Here is a 16,170-nt window from a genome sequence, read left to right on the forward strand (position 1 = left end):
GAGGGGCCCCGTGCCAAAGAAAACCTCCTGTGAACCCGAGCGTGGCAGAGCCGGCGGCTGAGGGGAAGAGGAGCCCCCCAGCATCGCCCACCCGAACCGCCAAAACAGCAGCTGGGTGACGGCACGGGCCCAGGCCTGGCCCCCCTCCTCCCCAGCACTGACATGGCATGAACCAGAACACTTTGCTTTTGGGCAAAGAGATGGATGGATGGATGGATGGATGGATGGATGGATGGATGGATGGATGGATGGATGGATGGGTGTCTGATCAGCACGGTACCTTGCCCTGTGCCCCAGACAAGCCCCTGGGGATGCTCAGAAATCAACACAGGGCTGCAGCTCTGGGAAGCTGGCGTGGGAGCAGAGCCCAGGAGTACCTCACAAACCTGCTACCTTGGAAAGGAGGTGCTGAAAACATCACCAGGCGCCCTGGGACAGGCTCAGGCTGGCAGCCAGGCTGCAGCCAGACACGCAAAGGACATCCTCTGCAGTGGCAGGAGGCTTGCAGCTTCCTCCCAGGCTCATTCCAGCCAAACTATGTCCTGCAGATGCCAATAACTCTCTTGAAATCCCCCGTTTATAACAAAGGCTTAATGTCTTGCAACTTCTCCTTCAAGCCCCACTCAAGAATGAGGAGGCAGCTGATCCAACCTGATGGCTGAAACAAGACTCGGCCGCTCTAATACCTGTTTTATTAAATACAACGGAGATGGGCAGACGCCAGCAGGGCCTGTGTCAGGATGGGGGCTCGAATTCCTGTCCTGGTTCAAAAGGTCACCCGAGGTGGGTGATGGGGGGGCCAGCAGGCTCCAGCAGGCATGTACCCCAACCCACCGCCAGCTCAGCCACTGCCTATGGTGCCAGCACAGTCTGGGCACGACCCTCCATGCACTCTGCTTCTCTTTCTTTGGGCTAAGAGGGGGTGCTTCCCCCCCACAGTCAGGATGAGGGGGAAAGGAGGATGGGTAAAACCCCTAATGGGGTTCATCCCTGCAAGAGCAACCGCTGAGCAAACTCAGCCAGAGCACAGAGGGTCTCAGCAGACTCATCTGTAAACTGGGCTCCAGGGGATAAACCTGCATCATCCCTACAGCAAAGCAATGCAGCTGAGACAAGCCAAGGACGGGCTCAAGTGGGGAGCCAGGGCTGCCCCCCCCAGTCTCCCCTCACCCGGCTGCTCCCCAGCCGCCTCCATCCCTTCCCGCCCCACTCTGTAAACACATGACGTCTGCGGCTCGCAGAGCCCGGCTTTCCTTTCTTCTCCTCGGGCTCATCCTCCCCCGGGAGAGGAAGGCAGAGCCGCCCGCCCGCGCCTCCTCCCAGCTGTGTAAATCTCCCCCCTCCCCGAGGAGGCTGCAAAGATCCCGGTGATGGTGGTTAATGCAAAGCGTATGTGTCCATAATCCCTTTCCCCTCCTCCTCCTCCCAGTGATGAGCTCATTAATGACCCCTCTGCAGACACTAATTAGAGAACAGCACGAGCTCCAGGCAGAGGGAAGGCAGGCGGCCCCGTGCCCTGCCATCCCACCCGCGGGCGCCGTGGGAGGAAGCGGGTGCCGGGCGCGGGCAGCCCGGCTGAACCCGGGTGGTGCCGGGAGCTCTGGCTCGGCCGCGGCCGGATGGAGTTTGGGGCGGTGGGAAGTGGTGGGGAGGATGCACGGTCACTCCGTAGGCAGATGCTGGGTTTGTCTTGGCCCGGGGATTATTTACCCAGTCCCTTCGCTGGTTCCCATCCCCGCCATGTTTGCTATTAACTCATCTATTTTGGCAGGTGCAGTGCTGACCTCAAGCACCAGCGGAGCGACCGGCGAGGTCTGGGGGAGCCCCACCGGCCGGGCTTGTGTTCGGCAGCGGCGCAGAGCTGCCAGCCCGGTCCCCCAGCTCCACAGCGGCTTTGGGAGGGGTCAGAGCTTGGGAGGTGCCCAGCAAAGAAAGCCAGCGGGCTGGTCCCAAGGTGCTGGAGCTCCGTGGGACTGTGACACGCCAGCATCCCACCCCGGCAGGCTCCAGAGGCCCGTTCCTCACCTAAGCAGTTGTGGCCGTCGTGCGCCAGGCGGAAGCCGTCGTAGCAGGTACAGCGGTAGTTGCCGGGGATGTTCACACACTCGTGGACGCAGCCGGCGTTGTCCTCCCGCTCGCACTCATCCACGTCTGCCGAGGGAGAAGGACACAAGAGCTGCAGGGCTGCCTGGCTGAGGACAGCCAGCCCATGGCACGGGTGCTGCTCCCCACCTCCAGCGTGTTTATGACCCAGCGTGGCACCCTGGGGTCTCTGCTGTCTCTGCTTACTCCAGCGGGTCCCAGCACCTACAGCATCCCTCCACACACTGCAAAGACATCCCCTGGCCTCCTCAGTTTAGACCCCATAATTCCAGCCAACCCTCTGCCTCAAAGCTTCATCACAGCGTGGTGACCTGCCGAGTGCTCTGGGACTCACACAGCTTTCCAAAGGTGATGGGCAGAGCAGCCCATCCCCATGGCAAAGCCTTGGGGTGCCCTTTAATCCCCTCACTATTTGTACTCAGCCCGTCCCAACCCTGGACCCGCTCCGAGCGGAGCCAGGAATGTTTCCGCTGTCCCACTCCTGCTTTCCTGGTGCTGCTCCTCCAAGGAGCCTGTTTTCTTTCTATGCCCCACCTAGATGCATATATCTACATCTACATCTACATCTACATCTACATCTACATCTACATCTACATCCACACCACCTGTGTCTGTGTCTGTCTATCTTGTTTTTAAGCTTCTCAGGTTTTACGGTTTCATGTTTAAGGTTCTTGCAGCCCCTGATGGAAATCCTGCCACTACAGAGCCCAGCTCTGTTTAAAATAAGGCCTGGGTGCCCTCCTGGGCAGCCCCAGCCTCACAACCGCAGCTCTGTGCAGGGCAGGTGAGGGAACACAGCGGCTGCCACCACCACCACTGCTCCTCTCCATCCCCACGCACCTTGAAGTCAACACTCAGGGATTTGGGGGCAGAAAAAGGGGATAAAAGCTTTGCAGAGGGCTGAGGCAACCAAGCAGCCTTCTCACAAGGACAGGGACTGTTGCTGGCATGTCACCACCTCCCTGCGACCTGCCCGGGCTCTCGCTGGTGGCGGGGGCTCGGTGGCAGCCGCCTGTCCCTACCTTTGCAGTGCTTCCCATCGCCAGTGTAGCCGGACTTGCAGATGCACTTGTAGGACTTGGGGGTGTTCTGGCAGATGGCGTCGATGTGGCAGGTGTCCGTGCCCTCCACGCACTCGTCGACATCTGCAAGGGGAGAGGCAGGGGGAGTGATGGGGAGAGGTGGGGGGAGTGATGGGGAGAGGCGGGGGGAGTGATGGGGAGAGCCAGGGGCAGCTCACCCTGTCCCCCCATGATGAAGCCAAGCAGCTGTTCAACCCGTGCACGAACTGGAGACGCTGGAAGGAGCAACGCTGCTTCTCCCCTCCTCAGGGGCTTCACCACACCCAGCCCTGATGCAACTGGTGATGGGCTCGCTGCGGGATGTGGTGGGGCTGTGGGACATGGTGAGACACAGCACTACCCCTGTCGCCACTCTCATACAAGCCACCCTGAGACTTCCCTACCCTCTCATGCCTGAGATGATAGGAAACACCACCCAGGCACCCGTAATCCAGGCTGGAGCCAGCCCAGGCAGAGGTGAAAGTCTCTGTCTCCAATTAGCCATTTCCTGAGCCGACCAGTCACCCAAATAATCGTCATGGCTTTCTATTCTTAGGCTGGGAGGAATGTGCACGAATTAGCAGGGACCACACTAAATAGACCTGGGAGCCAGGAGCGGGGAGCAGGAAGGAGAACTGGGAAAGCCATCCAGGCTTCCTCGGGGGCACAGCCAAAATCCACGTTCCTCCTCATCCCTCTTTGCCCCTCAACCCACTTGTGCAGGATGCAGCACTGTGGTACCCAGGACATCGCGTCCAGAGCATCACGTGCCAGCGATGGCTTCGAGCAGTGATGCCCAGGAGTTTGCCATGGCAGGAGGCTCCGGCAGTGGAGGTTTTAATGGATTTGGGATGTGGAGAAGCCTTGAGCTGCTCACCTGGCTGCTCTCTGCCTTCCCTGCGCAGGCAGCAAGGGAGATGCGGGCACATCCCTGTCTCCATGAATCCCTGGCAGTGGTGTAAGGCAGCTGTAAGGTGTAATCCCCCCCATCCCTTCCCCCCGGGGGCTGAGCATCGCTCGCAGCCCCTCCAGGTACAGGCAGGGCTGCCAGAGCACCCCAGCACTCCCAGCTCCGACTCCACAAAGGGAGCGGGTCACCTCCCCCACCTCCCATAGGGATGGGGAGGGTCTCACCGGGGGATCTGACGGTCCCTGCAGCTCCCCCGCGCCCCGTAAAGAGGAGCCCGAGGCTGCAGAGTTCTCAACAGCCTGCACTAAGCTGCTTTGCAGCGAGGCCAAGAACAGAAGTGCTCCGGGACGTCCCCAAGGACACCAAACATCCCTGCAAGCCGCGGGTGGGCAGGCGGCCCTGCCAGCCCCGCGGGGACGGGGCCACGGCCACGGGAGCACTGGCCCCAGCCCTGGCCGGGTCACCCCGCGGGGTCTGTCCCGGGGCTGGGGGGGTTGGGGGGGGGGTGTGGGGGGGGCTCTGCCTCGCACCGGGGAGGCGGCACGTGCCTGCGCCTTGTATAAATATTTACAGCCCGCACTCATATTTGTTATTTGACATTAGCCATGGCCCGCGGCCACCGCGACCTCCCTCGGGCCATCCATCACCGGCTGCAGGCTGCCCCCCGCAGCGGGGAGCGCACGGGGGGCTGGCACCCCGCTCCCAGCCCCGCGGTGACCCCGGCACCCGCTGCCACCCCGGGGGCTCAGGGCCTGTCCCCACGCTGGGGGGCCCATGGGGGTTGGGGGGGGTGTTGTCTTTTTGGGGAGTCAAACGCAGCTCAGGTGCAGTTTCTCCCCAGCCCAGCTTCACATTTGGGTGCAGCACCCATCCCTGCCCCGGGCACCCCTGAGCCACCCTGCAAACGGAAAAGCATCTGCAGATAATCCCCCGATGGAACAAACCCTGGGAGAGCTGCAGAGGGGCAGAGCCCCCTCCTTCCCAACCGGGCTTCTCAAGCTTAGACAGCAGCAACTTCACCCCGGCTCCAGCACCCCTCAGCAGGGCGGGTGGTGGGAGGGATGCTGGGGACACACACACCCTGAGCATCCCCCTTTGAGGCCAGTGACGGGCACAGGGATGTGCCAGCAAGGAAGCCGACACCGAGCCCAAGATCTCCCGAGTCTCCAAATCTCAGTGCTGACCCTGTGTGGTTCAGAGCCCACCCTCAGGTCCTCACCCCACGTTACACAGCACATCTCAATGCTCCAAGGCAACGGTCCCAAAGTCAGAGCTGCATCCCCAGCCCCACCCAAGCACCCATCCTGCCACAGCACCGACCATCCATCACCCCCCACATCCTCCCCTGAAAACCCACCCAAACCAAGAAGCATCCAGCCAACATCACCTCCTTATGCCAGAAACCTCACTGGGGGTATATTTTTTGGGGGGGAGGGGTTGTTTTCTATTTCTTTTTCCTCCCGTGCCCTCAGACTGAAGACAATGAACACAGCCTGCGTGGTGCTGAACACAATGCCAGCCCTTTCCCACACACACATGTATATTATATTATTATATTATTTTTTGTTTTCCATTCAGTAACTTCAAAACTCCTCTAACTTTGGAAAGATTACGCAGCAGCAGCGAGAGTACAAAAGAAAACATCAGGAATTTGCCACTCTGTAATTTTTCCAAAGCTGGAGGATGTTCTGAAAGGTTAAAGGAGCATAGAAAATGAAAAAAAAGAAAAAGGGGAAAAGAAAAAGGAAGAAGAGTTTGTGTGTGTGTGTGGGAAGAGTGAATAAATACCCTCCTCAGCACCCCAGGAGCCATCCCAGGATTGGCAAAGATCCTGATTTCAGGATGCTGAAATTTTGGCTCTTAAGAAACATCCTTCAGGAATGATGTAGGGAATTAAAAATAAAGGAAAAAAAAAAACCCTAAACCCAACAAACCAACAAACAACCCCTCTGAAAAACGAAATTTCTGCATTTTTTTGTCAGCACAAGCAGCGTTTTCCCATGGAAGGGAAGGTTTCCCAGTGGGACAGCCTGTATTTCCCACTGGACAACCTTCTCCATCCAGAAAAGCTGCTGACAGCCGTGCTGCAGGTGCTCCTGGCCACCACCAAGGTGCAAAGGGGTTCATTTCCCAGCCAAGGGATGAGTAATAATAATAATAATAATAATAATAATAATAATAATAATAATAATAATAATAACAACAACAACAACAATACCCTTCTTGATGTTCCCATCCCGATTCCCAATCCCATCCCGATTCTGCTCTTGCCAACGCCTGGCTGGGCTGTTCCCAGCTCATCCCCCTGCCCAGGGGAACCTTTGGAAGTTCACATCCCAAATCCAGGTGGGGTTTAGTTTTTGGAGGGGGGTGTCAGCCAGGACCCCCTGCAGACCTGCGTCCCTGCGCTCCCCCACTCCCCTTCTTGCACACATAATCAAAGATGCCTTTTTTCACCCCAAAATTGCCTGAAATGAGCCCAAATGGTCCAGTGAAGATGGGTGCATCGCCCCCCCCCCCAAATCCCAAAACCCAGGAGATTCTTTGCACTGGGTGGGGAATTGAGTTTTGGTGGTGACACCAAGTCCCATCAGGCACCCAAGGGCTCCCCCACGTCCTGTGAGGAGTGGTCCCCGCTCCTTGCCCAGCCTCACCTCTCCACCCCTCCACGCTCTGGGGGCGATTAGGGTTTGTCAGAGTGGAGGAGCATCCTTGGCACCGCCGTCACGCCAGGCCAGGCCAGGCCGGGGGGGCTGTGGTGAAGGGCAGGAGGCTGCGGCGCTCGCCCCGCGCCTGGGGCGCTGGTTTGGATTCCGTTGTGGGTGGGATTTTCCAGCGCTGGCTGTTGGGCCCCGTTCCGCTCCAGCTGCAGCTTTATTCTCCATTTCAAAGGCAGCCGAGCAGCCGGTTTCAACGCCACTGCCATTTCAGTGTGCCAAAAGCAAGGGGGGGACACGACACCAACACCCCCCCACACACACCCCCCTGGGACCGGAGAGCAGGAGGGGGCAAAGGGCTTTGACCGAGGCCAGTGGGAGAGGCGGTGGCAGCGCCCACGGGTCCCCAGCTCCCACGGAACCAACAGCCCACTCCCCACCCTGGGACCAGAGTGCAGGAGAAGGCAAAGGGCTTTGACCAAGGCCAGTGGGAGAGGCAGTGGCAGAGCCCACGGGTCCCCAGGTCCCACTCTTGCCCCCTGCCCTGTGGCATCACATCGCCCACGATAGATGACGGGGGAGGGGGGGGGGATAAAACTCAGCTCATGTACTTTTGGAGCCTGGATTGAGGCTCTTCCCTCACTTCCTTATTTTGTTGGGGTTTTTTTCTTTAAATAAAAATAGTCAGAGATGGTTTTAGCCATAGGCTGAAAGTCCTGCTCCATCTGAGGAAGGGGCTGAGGAAAAACCCACCAGAAAAGCCCTATGCAAACAAAAGCACCATCCTCTCTTTATCCTCTCTTTATCCTCTCTTTTGCAAGTGCTTCAGCTTTTTCCTTCAAATTACTTTTATTCCTTATTTTTCTATAGGCACATCTATTACCAGCCTGTCTGTATGGGGCTGTGTGTGTAGCTGTTGGCAGACACGCAGAGTTTCCACTCAGCCTTAATGCCAAATTAAAGCTTTATAACTTCAGTAGCTCTTTTTACCAGGGTATTAATAACCACCTCAGACACTGTGGTGCAGTTTATTAATCATTTGTTCGCCCCGGGAGCTGCTGGGACGGGCACAGGGTACGGCTGTGGGAGGCTCTGGTGTAGCTGATGGCATCCTGCTGGGAGGAGATGGGGATCAGGGGGTGCTGAGAGGGGAGGAAGATGCTCCACGGGGAGTAAAGACCTATCGTCTGAACCTGAGACCCTCACTCAGGTACTCAGTGGTGGCTTGTTGCTGGGATGGGGGTGCTGTGCCAGGGATGCCACGCTGGGGATGCTGTGCTAGCAGTCCCTGGGTGGGTACCTGCACTCAGTTTGGGTCAGAGGGGATGTCTGTATCTCACTGTGTGACGGAGACCCCTGCACCAGCCCCACAGCAGCAGCCCAAGGCCCAGAAGATGCAGCCACAGCGCTTGGCCCCACGGTACGGATGAAGGACAAGGAACCACAAGTCACAGTGAGGACCTCGGGGGATACCCCAGCCTGGTGACCCCATCCACCCATCCCCTGACACTGCTCTGCACCCCTCACCTAAGGTTTTACTCCCCCAAAGCTGGCAGCACCCCAAAAGGGGTTTTTTCCCCCCACATCAAGGCTTCCCACCCCATCAAGAACAGAACCACACTGAGCTGCCCATCCCCTGCACCAGCCCGGCTCATCCCAAAGGTTCCCAGATCCACCACCAGATCCAGCACCCCCTGGGCTGGAAACACCCCCTCCACCCCCAGCCCACCTCCTCCTGCCAACCCTGGGCACTGGGGCTCCATCCAGCCGTGGTTTCTCCACGGAGGGTGTGATGCGCCACGCCAACGGCACCTTCACCTCCCTGGGGAACTGTTGTTGCTCCCGTTGTTCCTTTGGCTTATCAGGCTGACCAAGTCTGGCTCCTTTGGGAGCAACAACCACAACTTCTCTGGTGGGGAAGATGGTCTCACTGAAATGTGGCTGGACGGGCTTCCTCCAGTGCCGTGAGACAGAGCAAACTCTATTTGCCATCCCAGGCTTCTCCTAAAGCCTCTCAGGGGACTTATAATTCTGCAAGTGAAGGTTAAGGTTATTCATGCCTAGTTTTTTCCTAAAGGGATTACACCAGTGTGACCATCTGTAAGGGGGAGAGAAAAAACCCTCTATAAAAATAATAAAAAAAAATAGTTTTAAAATTTAAAATTAATAAAATAATTAAAATGAAATAAAATTAAATAATCAAATAAAATGAAAATAATAAAATAAAATAATAAAATGAAATGAAATAAAATAAAATAATAAAATAAATAAAATAAAATCCTCCCAAGCAGTTTGGGGACAGCAATGCATCTCCATGCTAGAAGATTCAGGGTGTCCGGATATTTATACTCCCATTGGCAGTTATTAAAACCCCCCTCTTCTTCCCTTCTTCCTACCCACCCCCCTCCCCTTTTTAATCTGGGTACAGGCGTGTCAGACGCCCTCAGTCAAAGCCTGCCTTTGAACTGCTGTATGCTGAAATGTTTACAGTTTTACATTTCATATTTCAGAGGGGTGGAGGGGACAGGCACAACAGTCACACACTGTGAATGCACGAGAGGGAGGAAAGGGGAGGCCAAAGGGGGGAGGAGGTTTGGTGGAGATGGGAGGGGAATCAACCAGCATCTCCAGGCTGCAATTGGAAAATTTTGGGCTCCTAAAAAAATTAAGTAAATGAAAAAAGATTTAAATGAATCAAAAAGAAATTGAAGAGTAACTAAAATCAGTGCCTGGCAGCGTGGGCTCTGCAGGTGCATCCCTGCTGAACCAGCCCCTCCCGTGTGGCACCGGGGGAAAGGGCTGGATTGTACCCCCCGGTGATGATGGAGCTGGGATGGGGCTGAGGTCCCGCTCAGGACCCTGCGCTGGGTGGGTGCTCCGGGCTGTGGGAGAGCCAGGGGCTGCTGGCTGGGGTCCCTGGGGGAGATGGTGCATCTCCCTCCCAGCACCATCCAGAGGTCCTTTGGTTCGGTCCCTGGGAAAGGTGGTGATGGTGTGACTTGTCCCCAGTGGCTGGAGGAGCACGGCCAGGCCGGACCCAGGGGTGCTGGGTCCAAGGGGAGGGTGCAGGTCTGCCCACCCTCGGGCTCCATCCCTCCCCAGGGACCGATGCTGATGGCCAATGGGCTCAGGCCAGGCTCTTTGGGCATGAAATGGACTGAGGGATGACAGGGCGGGACCGGGAGGGGCATTATCTACCCAAACCCCAGCAGCTGTGGGCACAGCAGCAGCTTGGCACAGGGACCACAGGGAAACTGCGTCCCAGCTGAGTGCGTGTGGGGAAGGTCCCCAGGGTTTCGTGGGTTTATGTTGCCAGTTCTCACCCTGAAAGCTTCCCCAGCCCCATACTGACCCGATAAACCCCGCAGACAGCCAGGTCCCTCTGGCAGACAACCTCCAGGCCCTGCGGACGGCTCCTCTAAATCCTTCCTTCCCCACAGACTAAACTATCCAGGGTAATTCAGCAGGAGAAATGAGCCAGCAAACCCTACCCACGGCGCGATGTTACTGCAGCCAAACGAGCCCATCCCAGGGGAGAGGAGCCGTCCCCAGCCGGCGACAGGCACCTGGGGAGGAGAGTTGCCCCCCGCAAAGGCAAGGGCTGCGGTGAGGGCAGAGGAGGGGGGATGTGTACCCCCTCCTTGGGGCATCACCCTGCAGATGCTGGGGGGGAAGCACCGGATGCTTTTCAGAGACACCCTACTAAAACACGCCCCAGGGGCGCAGGGTGGCTTTGAAGAGCTCAGTGACACTCGTGGGTTCCAGGGAACAGAGTAGGGTTTATCTACCATCAGCAATTTGGGGTCCCATCCCTTTGGGATGGGGTCCACCCCTGCTCGGAGCCCTCACATCGCCACAGGCACCAACCTGCACCCCTCCACGGCCACTGCCCCATCCCACCCCTCCCCTTGTCAGAGCCCCTGGGTCTGCTCGGTGCCTTCGCCAGGGGCTGGGAGGGATCAGCCCCGTCCCGGGATGGGAGATGCACCCCGGCGCAGGCTTGAGCTCACCTCTCTCCACCCCCACTCCACCCCTCTCCTTCCCTGAAGGGATCTGTCAAGTCTCTGCACGATGGAATTTTACTTTGCTATTTTAATGCAATTCTGGCTCGGGCTTAAATGGAACTGGAAACCAAAAGGCCTTAATAAATAAATATTATGATAAGAAATGAAAGCAATGCATACACTCAAGATAATTTGAGGGGGGATAAAAAAACCCTAAGCATTCCTTTCTAAGCCAAAATCCTAAAGCTTTACGTGAAGCTGGGTGCCTTCTTACAGAACCTTTGCCCTGGAAAATCTCTGCTGTGCTTGCCCAGACTGCCCTCCCCAAAAGTCACCTATTGTTTTATAAACACTTGAAACCAGATAAGACAATAGCCTTGAAATTCCTTCTAACTCCATCTGTGACAGGGCTCTGGGCGACCCATGGCTGAAAAGTGCTTTATTACTTAATGCCTCCATGAGATCTGCAATTATATCCTATATTCCATTCAGACTTTATCGGGTCCCACCGCCCGTGTAAACACGTAGTAACTACAACAGCAAAGAGCCTGAGCTGGTTTTGAGCGACCTCACGTTGAGTGCTATGGAAAAATGGGGTGGGGGGGAGGAAAGAAAACCCAAGAGATTGTACAGATAGGAGTGAATTAAGGAGGAGGGAAAAAAAATCCACCCCCTCTGCGCCAGGGAAGGGGACGGTGCACATAGGGCTGTGTGTGTTTGGGTGTGCGCGCGCAGTCCCGCGCGTGTGTGCAGGGAGAGATCCGAGCTAAATATAGAGGTGCTATAGAAAAGCTAAGGTATAGATAGCCCATACATAAAGCTACGAGTGTGTGTTTGGGAAGGGGAAACTCTGGCTCAGCACGGGAGCGCTGAGACGGCAGAGCCTGAGGTTGATAAGGATGGGGATGGATCCCTCTTTTCTCCAGGCAGGGAAAGAGGTCCTGTGCTTTTTCAGGCTACCTCAAGTTTCCTGGGCACCCCCCTTCCCCGTTCCTACAGCACAACAGCTGAGATTCAACCCGCTCAACACACCGCTGCAGCCGCCCAGACACCCGCTCCGCCGTCCCTTCCCTCCAAGCCAGCCCCAAACCAGCCTCCTCACCCTCCCCAGCGCCGGGGTTAACCCCCATCTCCCAAAGATGAAACCCAAAAACCAGACAAGACAAGCCCCCCCAACTCCCCTCCTCCCCAAACCCCTCCAACCAGCAACAGTCTCCCCGGGATGGGGGTGGGCTTGTTTGCCCACCCTACTTTTCCACCTCAGCACCCCCTCGCCTTGAGATAGGAAAGGAAAAAAAGAAGTCAAAACCCCAAGAAATACAACTCATTTCTTCAGAGTTTACCAAAAAAAAAAACCCCAACCCAACCCAAAACCAAAGGCAGGAGGCGAGAATACCCGTGAGCAGGGTTTAAAATCCCCTCTACTATTTGTTGTTACTGCTCCTGCTTCCCCCAGCCTGCCTGTAACCCCCCAGCCCGAAAGAGGAGGTCCTGCTCCACACACATCAAACACCTTCAAACCGGGAAGAGAGAGAATTCTTTCCTCTTACCTTGACCAGCTTTATTCGCCAGCGTGTTCCCAGCGTGGAGGAGGAAGCAAAGGATGGCAAATCGAGCAATCTGCAGAGCTCCCATGGCAATCCCAGTCTGCATGGAGGAGAGGGGGCAAGAAGGGGGGGGTTCTGGTGCTTTAAAGGAAACAAGAGGCTGAGCATGCGAAGGGAAATCAAGGGGAGGAAAGGGGGCTCTCTTCTTGCTGTGTGTGAGACAGAGGGAAGGAAGGGAACTGAACTGATGGAAAAAGCTGCTCTGGGTTCAGTTTGGGGCTCTTGGTGCTGCTGAGGAGAGGGAAGGGACCCAGGGCAGTTGGAGGAAAGTGGACTCTATCGCCCTCTCTCTGGTGGCTGCTCTGATCCCTTCTCCTTCTTCTTCTCCTTCTTCTTCTTTTTTTTTCCCCTTAAATAATCCCAGCCAGTTCCAGTTTTGCAAGAGAGCAGCAGGAGCAGGAGCTGGAGCAGGAGCTGGAGCAGCAGCGCTGGAGGGGGGAAGCAGGCGCCTTGCCCTGGTGCTGGGGACCTGAGAAAGGGGAGTGGAAAGGAGAGCCCCATCCAAGCAACGCCCTTTTTCTCCCAGCCTTTCTTTCTTTCTATTTGGCTTTGGTTACTCCTTCCCGGCTCCCCCCCTCGCACCCCCAAGGCTGGGCTTTGCCTGCAGGAATTTACAGTCTGCTCTGGAGGAGAAGGGCCAGTAGCCATGGAGACTGCTTCCCTGGGAGCAGGGAGGTCAGGCGGAGACCATGGGCGATCAATGCATCAATGCAAAGCCCCCCGCAACCCCCAGACCCACCCCGCGCCTCGCGGTCCATCGGCCAGCCCAGGGGTTGAGGTGGAGGCAAGGGGAGAGGAGAAGGAGGGGCTGGGGGGGCGGGGGGGGAGGCATGGGAAAAGGGACTGGCTGGGAAAGAAAAGGGGAAGGGAAAGAAAGCAATGGGTGTATGAGAGAAGGGGAAAAAGGAAATATAAAAAAGAGTTTGGGGCTGGTCTGACCTGGCTGGGCTGGGGGGCTGCCCGAGCGTGTCGGGGTGCTGGGCTGGTGGAGAGCAGGGCTGGTGAGCAGCTCTGGGTCCCCAAGGGAGAGGTGGGGTGGGGGGACTGGAAATCAGGGTGGAGGGGAGAGGAAAAACACTTCTCTGAAAAATTTTTGGGGGGTTTGCTCGCAGGAGTCTCTCACAGTCTGACCCTCCCTCCAGCTGGCATCCCAGGGGTGCAGGGGGACCCTCAGCCCCCTCTGCGACCATCCCCTGCTCCGGGAGCTGCTGGTTCCATCTCTTTTTGGGGGGTTTCTGCTCCCCAAGTCAGAAGGGGCATCGCCAGTCAGGAACCTGCAGCAGGAGACGAGGCTGGGAGAAGATAAGCAGGGATTCCACCTGCCTGGGAAGCACAGGGTCCCACAGCCCTCATCCTGCCCATGGGGTCCTGGCAGCCCCTCATGCTGCCCCTGCAGCCTCTTGTGTCCCCTTTTGTCCTAATAACCCCTAAAGATACAACAAAGGGGGCTGGAGGCAATGGAAAGTGTCCAGCTAAGGCAAGGTACTGGCTGCTGTCTCTCTGTGGAGAGGAGCAGAGGGACTGCAGACAGACAGAAGGATGCTGAGGAGTCCCTGGCTCTAGCTGTGCTTTCCCTACAAAAATGCAGAGCCCTGGGGGTGCCCTCCTGGGGGGGATCTGCAGGAGCAGGTCTGTGGTGGTGCAGATGCAGCACAGCTGGCCTGCAGCACGCGTGGAAACCCGGAGCACTTTCCAAAGGCAGATGCCAAGGGCAAGGCTCTCCCCTCACCCCCTGGAGCCACCCCACACCCACCCAGCTCCGCCTGCCTGAACCCCTGCAGGGACTTACCGGATCACAGGAAGCCCAGCAGCAGCTGAAGGACGGATGCACCACCACGGCCATGACACCCAAGCCAAACGTTCAACATTCAACGTGACATTTGCAGGTGAACCTGGAGCCAGGGTGGGGGTTCGTGGCTCTCACCCAGCAGCTCAGGGCCTGACAGCTTCCAGCCCACTGGGGTGTCTTGACAGGCACAACTGGGTACCAAACCCCGCAGTGGAGCACACGACCAGCCCCAGTAACTCACAGCACATCTCACTGCACTATACTGAGTCCAACCAGCAAAGCAAACCCATCCCTGGCACAGCCAAGCTCCAGGGCAGCCTGGGAGGGGGGTGAGGAAATGATTATTAAAGCTGGAAAAGAATTTTATATCTAACAGTAAAAATGTGGAGGTGTCATCATTAGGATGTATTGGGAGAGGACCACATCCCACCAGTGGGAATGTGCTATCCTGCCTCTCCTGCCAGGCCCAGTTTGTATCAGAAACTCTCAGGGATGACAGCTGCTCCTCCTCACAAGTGGTGCCAAGGGAAGGGGCTCTGGTCCCTGCAGCCCAGGCACAAGCTGAGAATGTCACTAGCTGGATGTCACCACCCTCCCACAAGCATCGGTGTGGGAGCCGTGGCACCGCTTGTCTTTCTGGGCTGGGAATTGCCTGTAAACACCAGTGTCCCTTACGGCTGTTGGAACAGCGAAGCCAAAATGGAACCTCTCCGCTCGCACCAGTGGATCCCTACACCCAGCTGCCACACCTTGGAGCGTGACACACGTCCCATCCCGTGACCCTTTATCATCACAACCAGAGGAAAACTAAACAGTCCCTTTTTTTTCCCTTGCCTCTAACCTGTCTTCTAAATCTGGACACTGATCTCAAGGCACGAGGGACAAGACCTTCAGCGCTGCTGATTTATAACCCAGCTCCTAAATTACAGGTTTAGGCATTAATATAAACACCCATAAACCAGCCTTAAATACACAGGATTGTAGGTAATCAAAACGCCGAAACACCGGGCGGCCACGTGACAGGGGCGAACTCCTTGCTCGTGCCCCCAGAGTTACGTGCTCCCAGTTAAACCAGTGCACTGGACCGGTGGGTGAGTCTCAAGCAGTTGAAGGAGGAATCACTCATGTCAGAGGGGGTCTGGTTCCTCCAAGGAGGCTGCAAGGTATAACAGTGGGGGTGGGGTAGGTTGTTGGTGTTTAGGGATTCCCTTAAAATAAAAGGATCTATAATCTTGCTGTCTCCAGAGGCACGCTGCCTGGTGAGGACAGGAAAGGCCCACGGGGGTCCCAGGGCTGCGCACGCCACGGTGCCCCTCGAGCGCAGAGCTGTCCCCCTGCCCGGCACGCAGATGGGGAAAGTCAGGCAGATGGAGATTCCCGAGCTCACACAGGGAGTCTGGAGGGAGGGCCATGAATCACACTTAAATCGCCTGCAAGACAGCCCAGCGCTTCGGCTCCGACGACTCCTTACCAGCTCCTGCAGCGCGGGGCCGGCACCGACCCGTCCCTGGGAGCCCCCTCTCCGGAACATTCCGGAGGTGTTGGGACCACCAGCGCCAGCTCGAACCCCGTGTGCACACACGTGTGCGTGTTTCGGGTGGGGAAGGAGGTGGTGGGACTCCCCTCCCTGCTGCCTCCGCTCCCCGTCGTGCACTTCTGGGCAAAATCCATTTGCTTTGGCTTCATGTAGGGCCAGAAGATTTGGTCCATTGTGCTGCAGCGCTGAAGAGCCGGCGAGGAACCGTGGCCCATGCTGAAACGGTTACATGGGGAGTCATGAAAATTTACTGCGCCCCACTCCGGTCCCTAAGCCAAGAAATGAAAGGAAAAGATCACAACAGGCATTTTTTTAATTTGAAGCAAAATTAAAAAAGGAACGGATCCGCGCTTAGAAAACAACAACCACATCCACAGATCAAAGCAGCTGCTCCCCTCTCATTCGGGGCTTTAAGAGGGTTCTGCAGCTACAGGGATGTTTACACAGGGAGAGAGATACATACATTGTGCTGTCTTGATGCTGCCTCTCCCCCCGCTTCATC

General features: G+C 56.8%; 1 protein-coding gene across 1 annotated transcript in view; it reads right to left on the reverse strand.

Annotated features, from left to right (window-relative positions):
* Window positions 1-12,370, reverse strand: part of SCUBE3 (signal peptide, CUB domain and EGF like domain containing 3) — a gene marked incomplete at both ends in the record, with an annotated part of 33,279 nt that extends 20,909 nt beyond the window's left edge. The window contains 3 exons of the mRNA XM_084275861.1: window positions 2,026-2,151; window positions 3,126-3,248; window positions 12,286-12,370. Of these exons, the coding sequence (XP_084131987.1) occupies window positions 2,026-2,151; window positions 3,126-3,248; window positions 12,286-12,370 (334 nt within the window). The remainder of the gene's footprint in view (window positions 1-2,025; window positions 2,152-3,125; window positions 3,249-12,285) is intronic.
* Between the last annotated feature and the right edge of the window lie 3,800 nt (window positions 12,371-16,170).

This window comes from Gallinula chloropus (genome assembly GCF_964237585.1).
Source record: "Gallinula chloropus genome assembly, chromosome: 27".
Lineage (NCBI taxonomy): Eukaryota > Metazoa > Chordata > Aves > Gruiformes > Rallidae > Gallinula > Gallinula chloropus.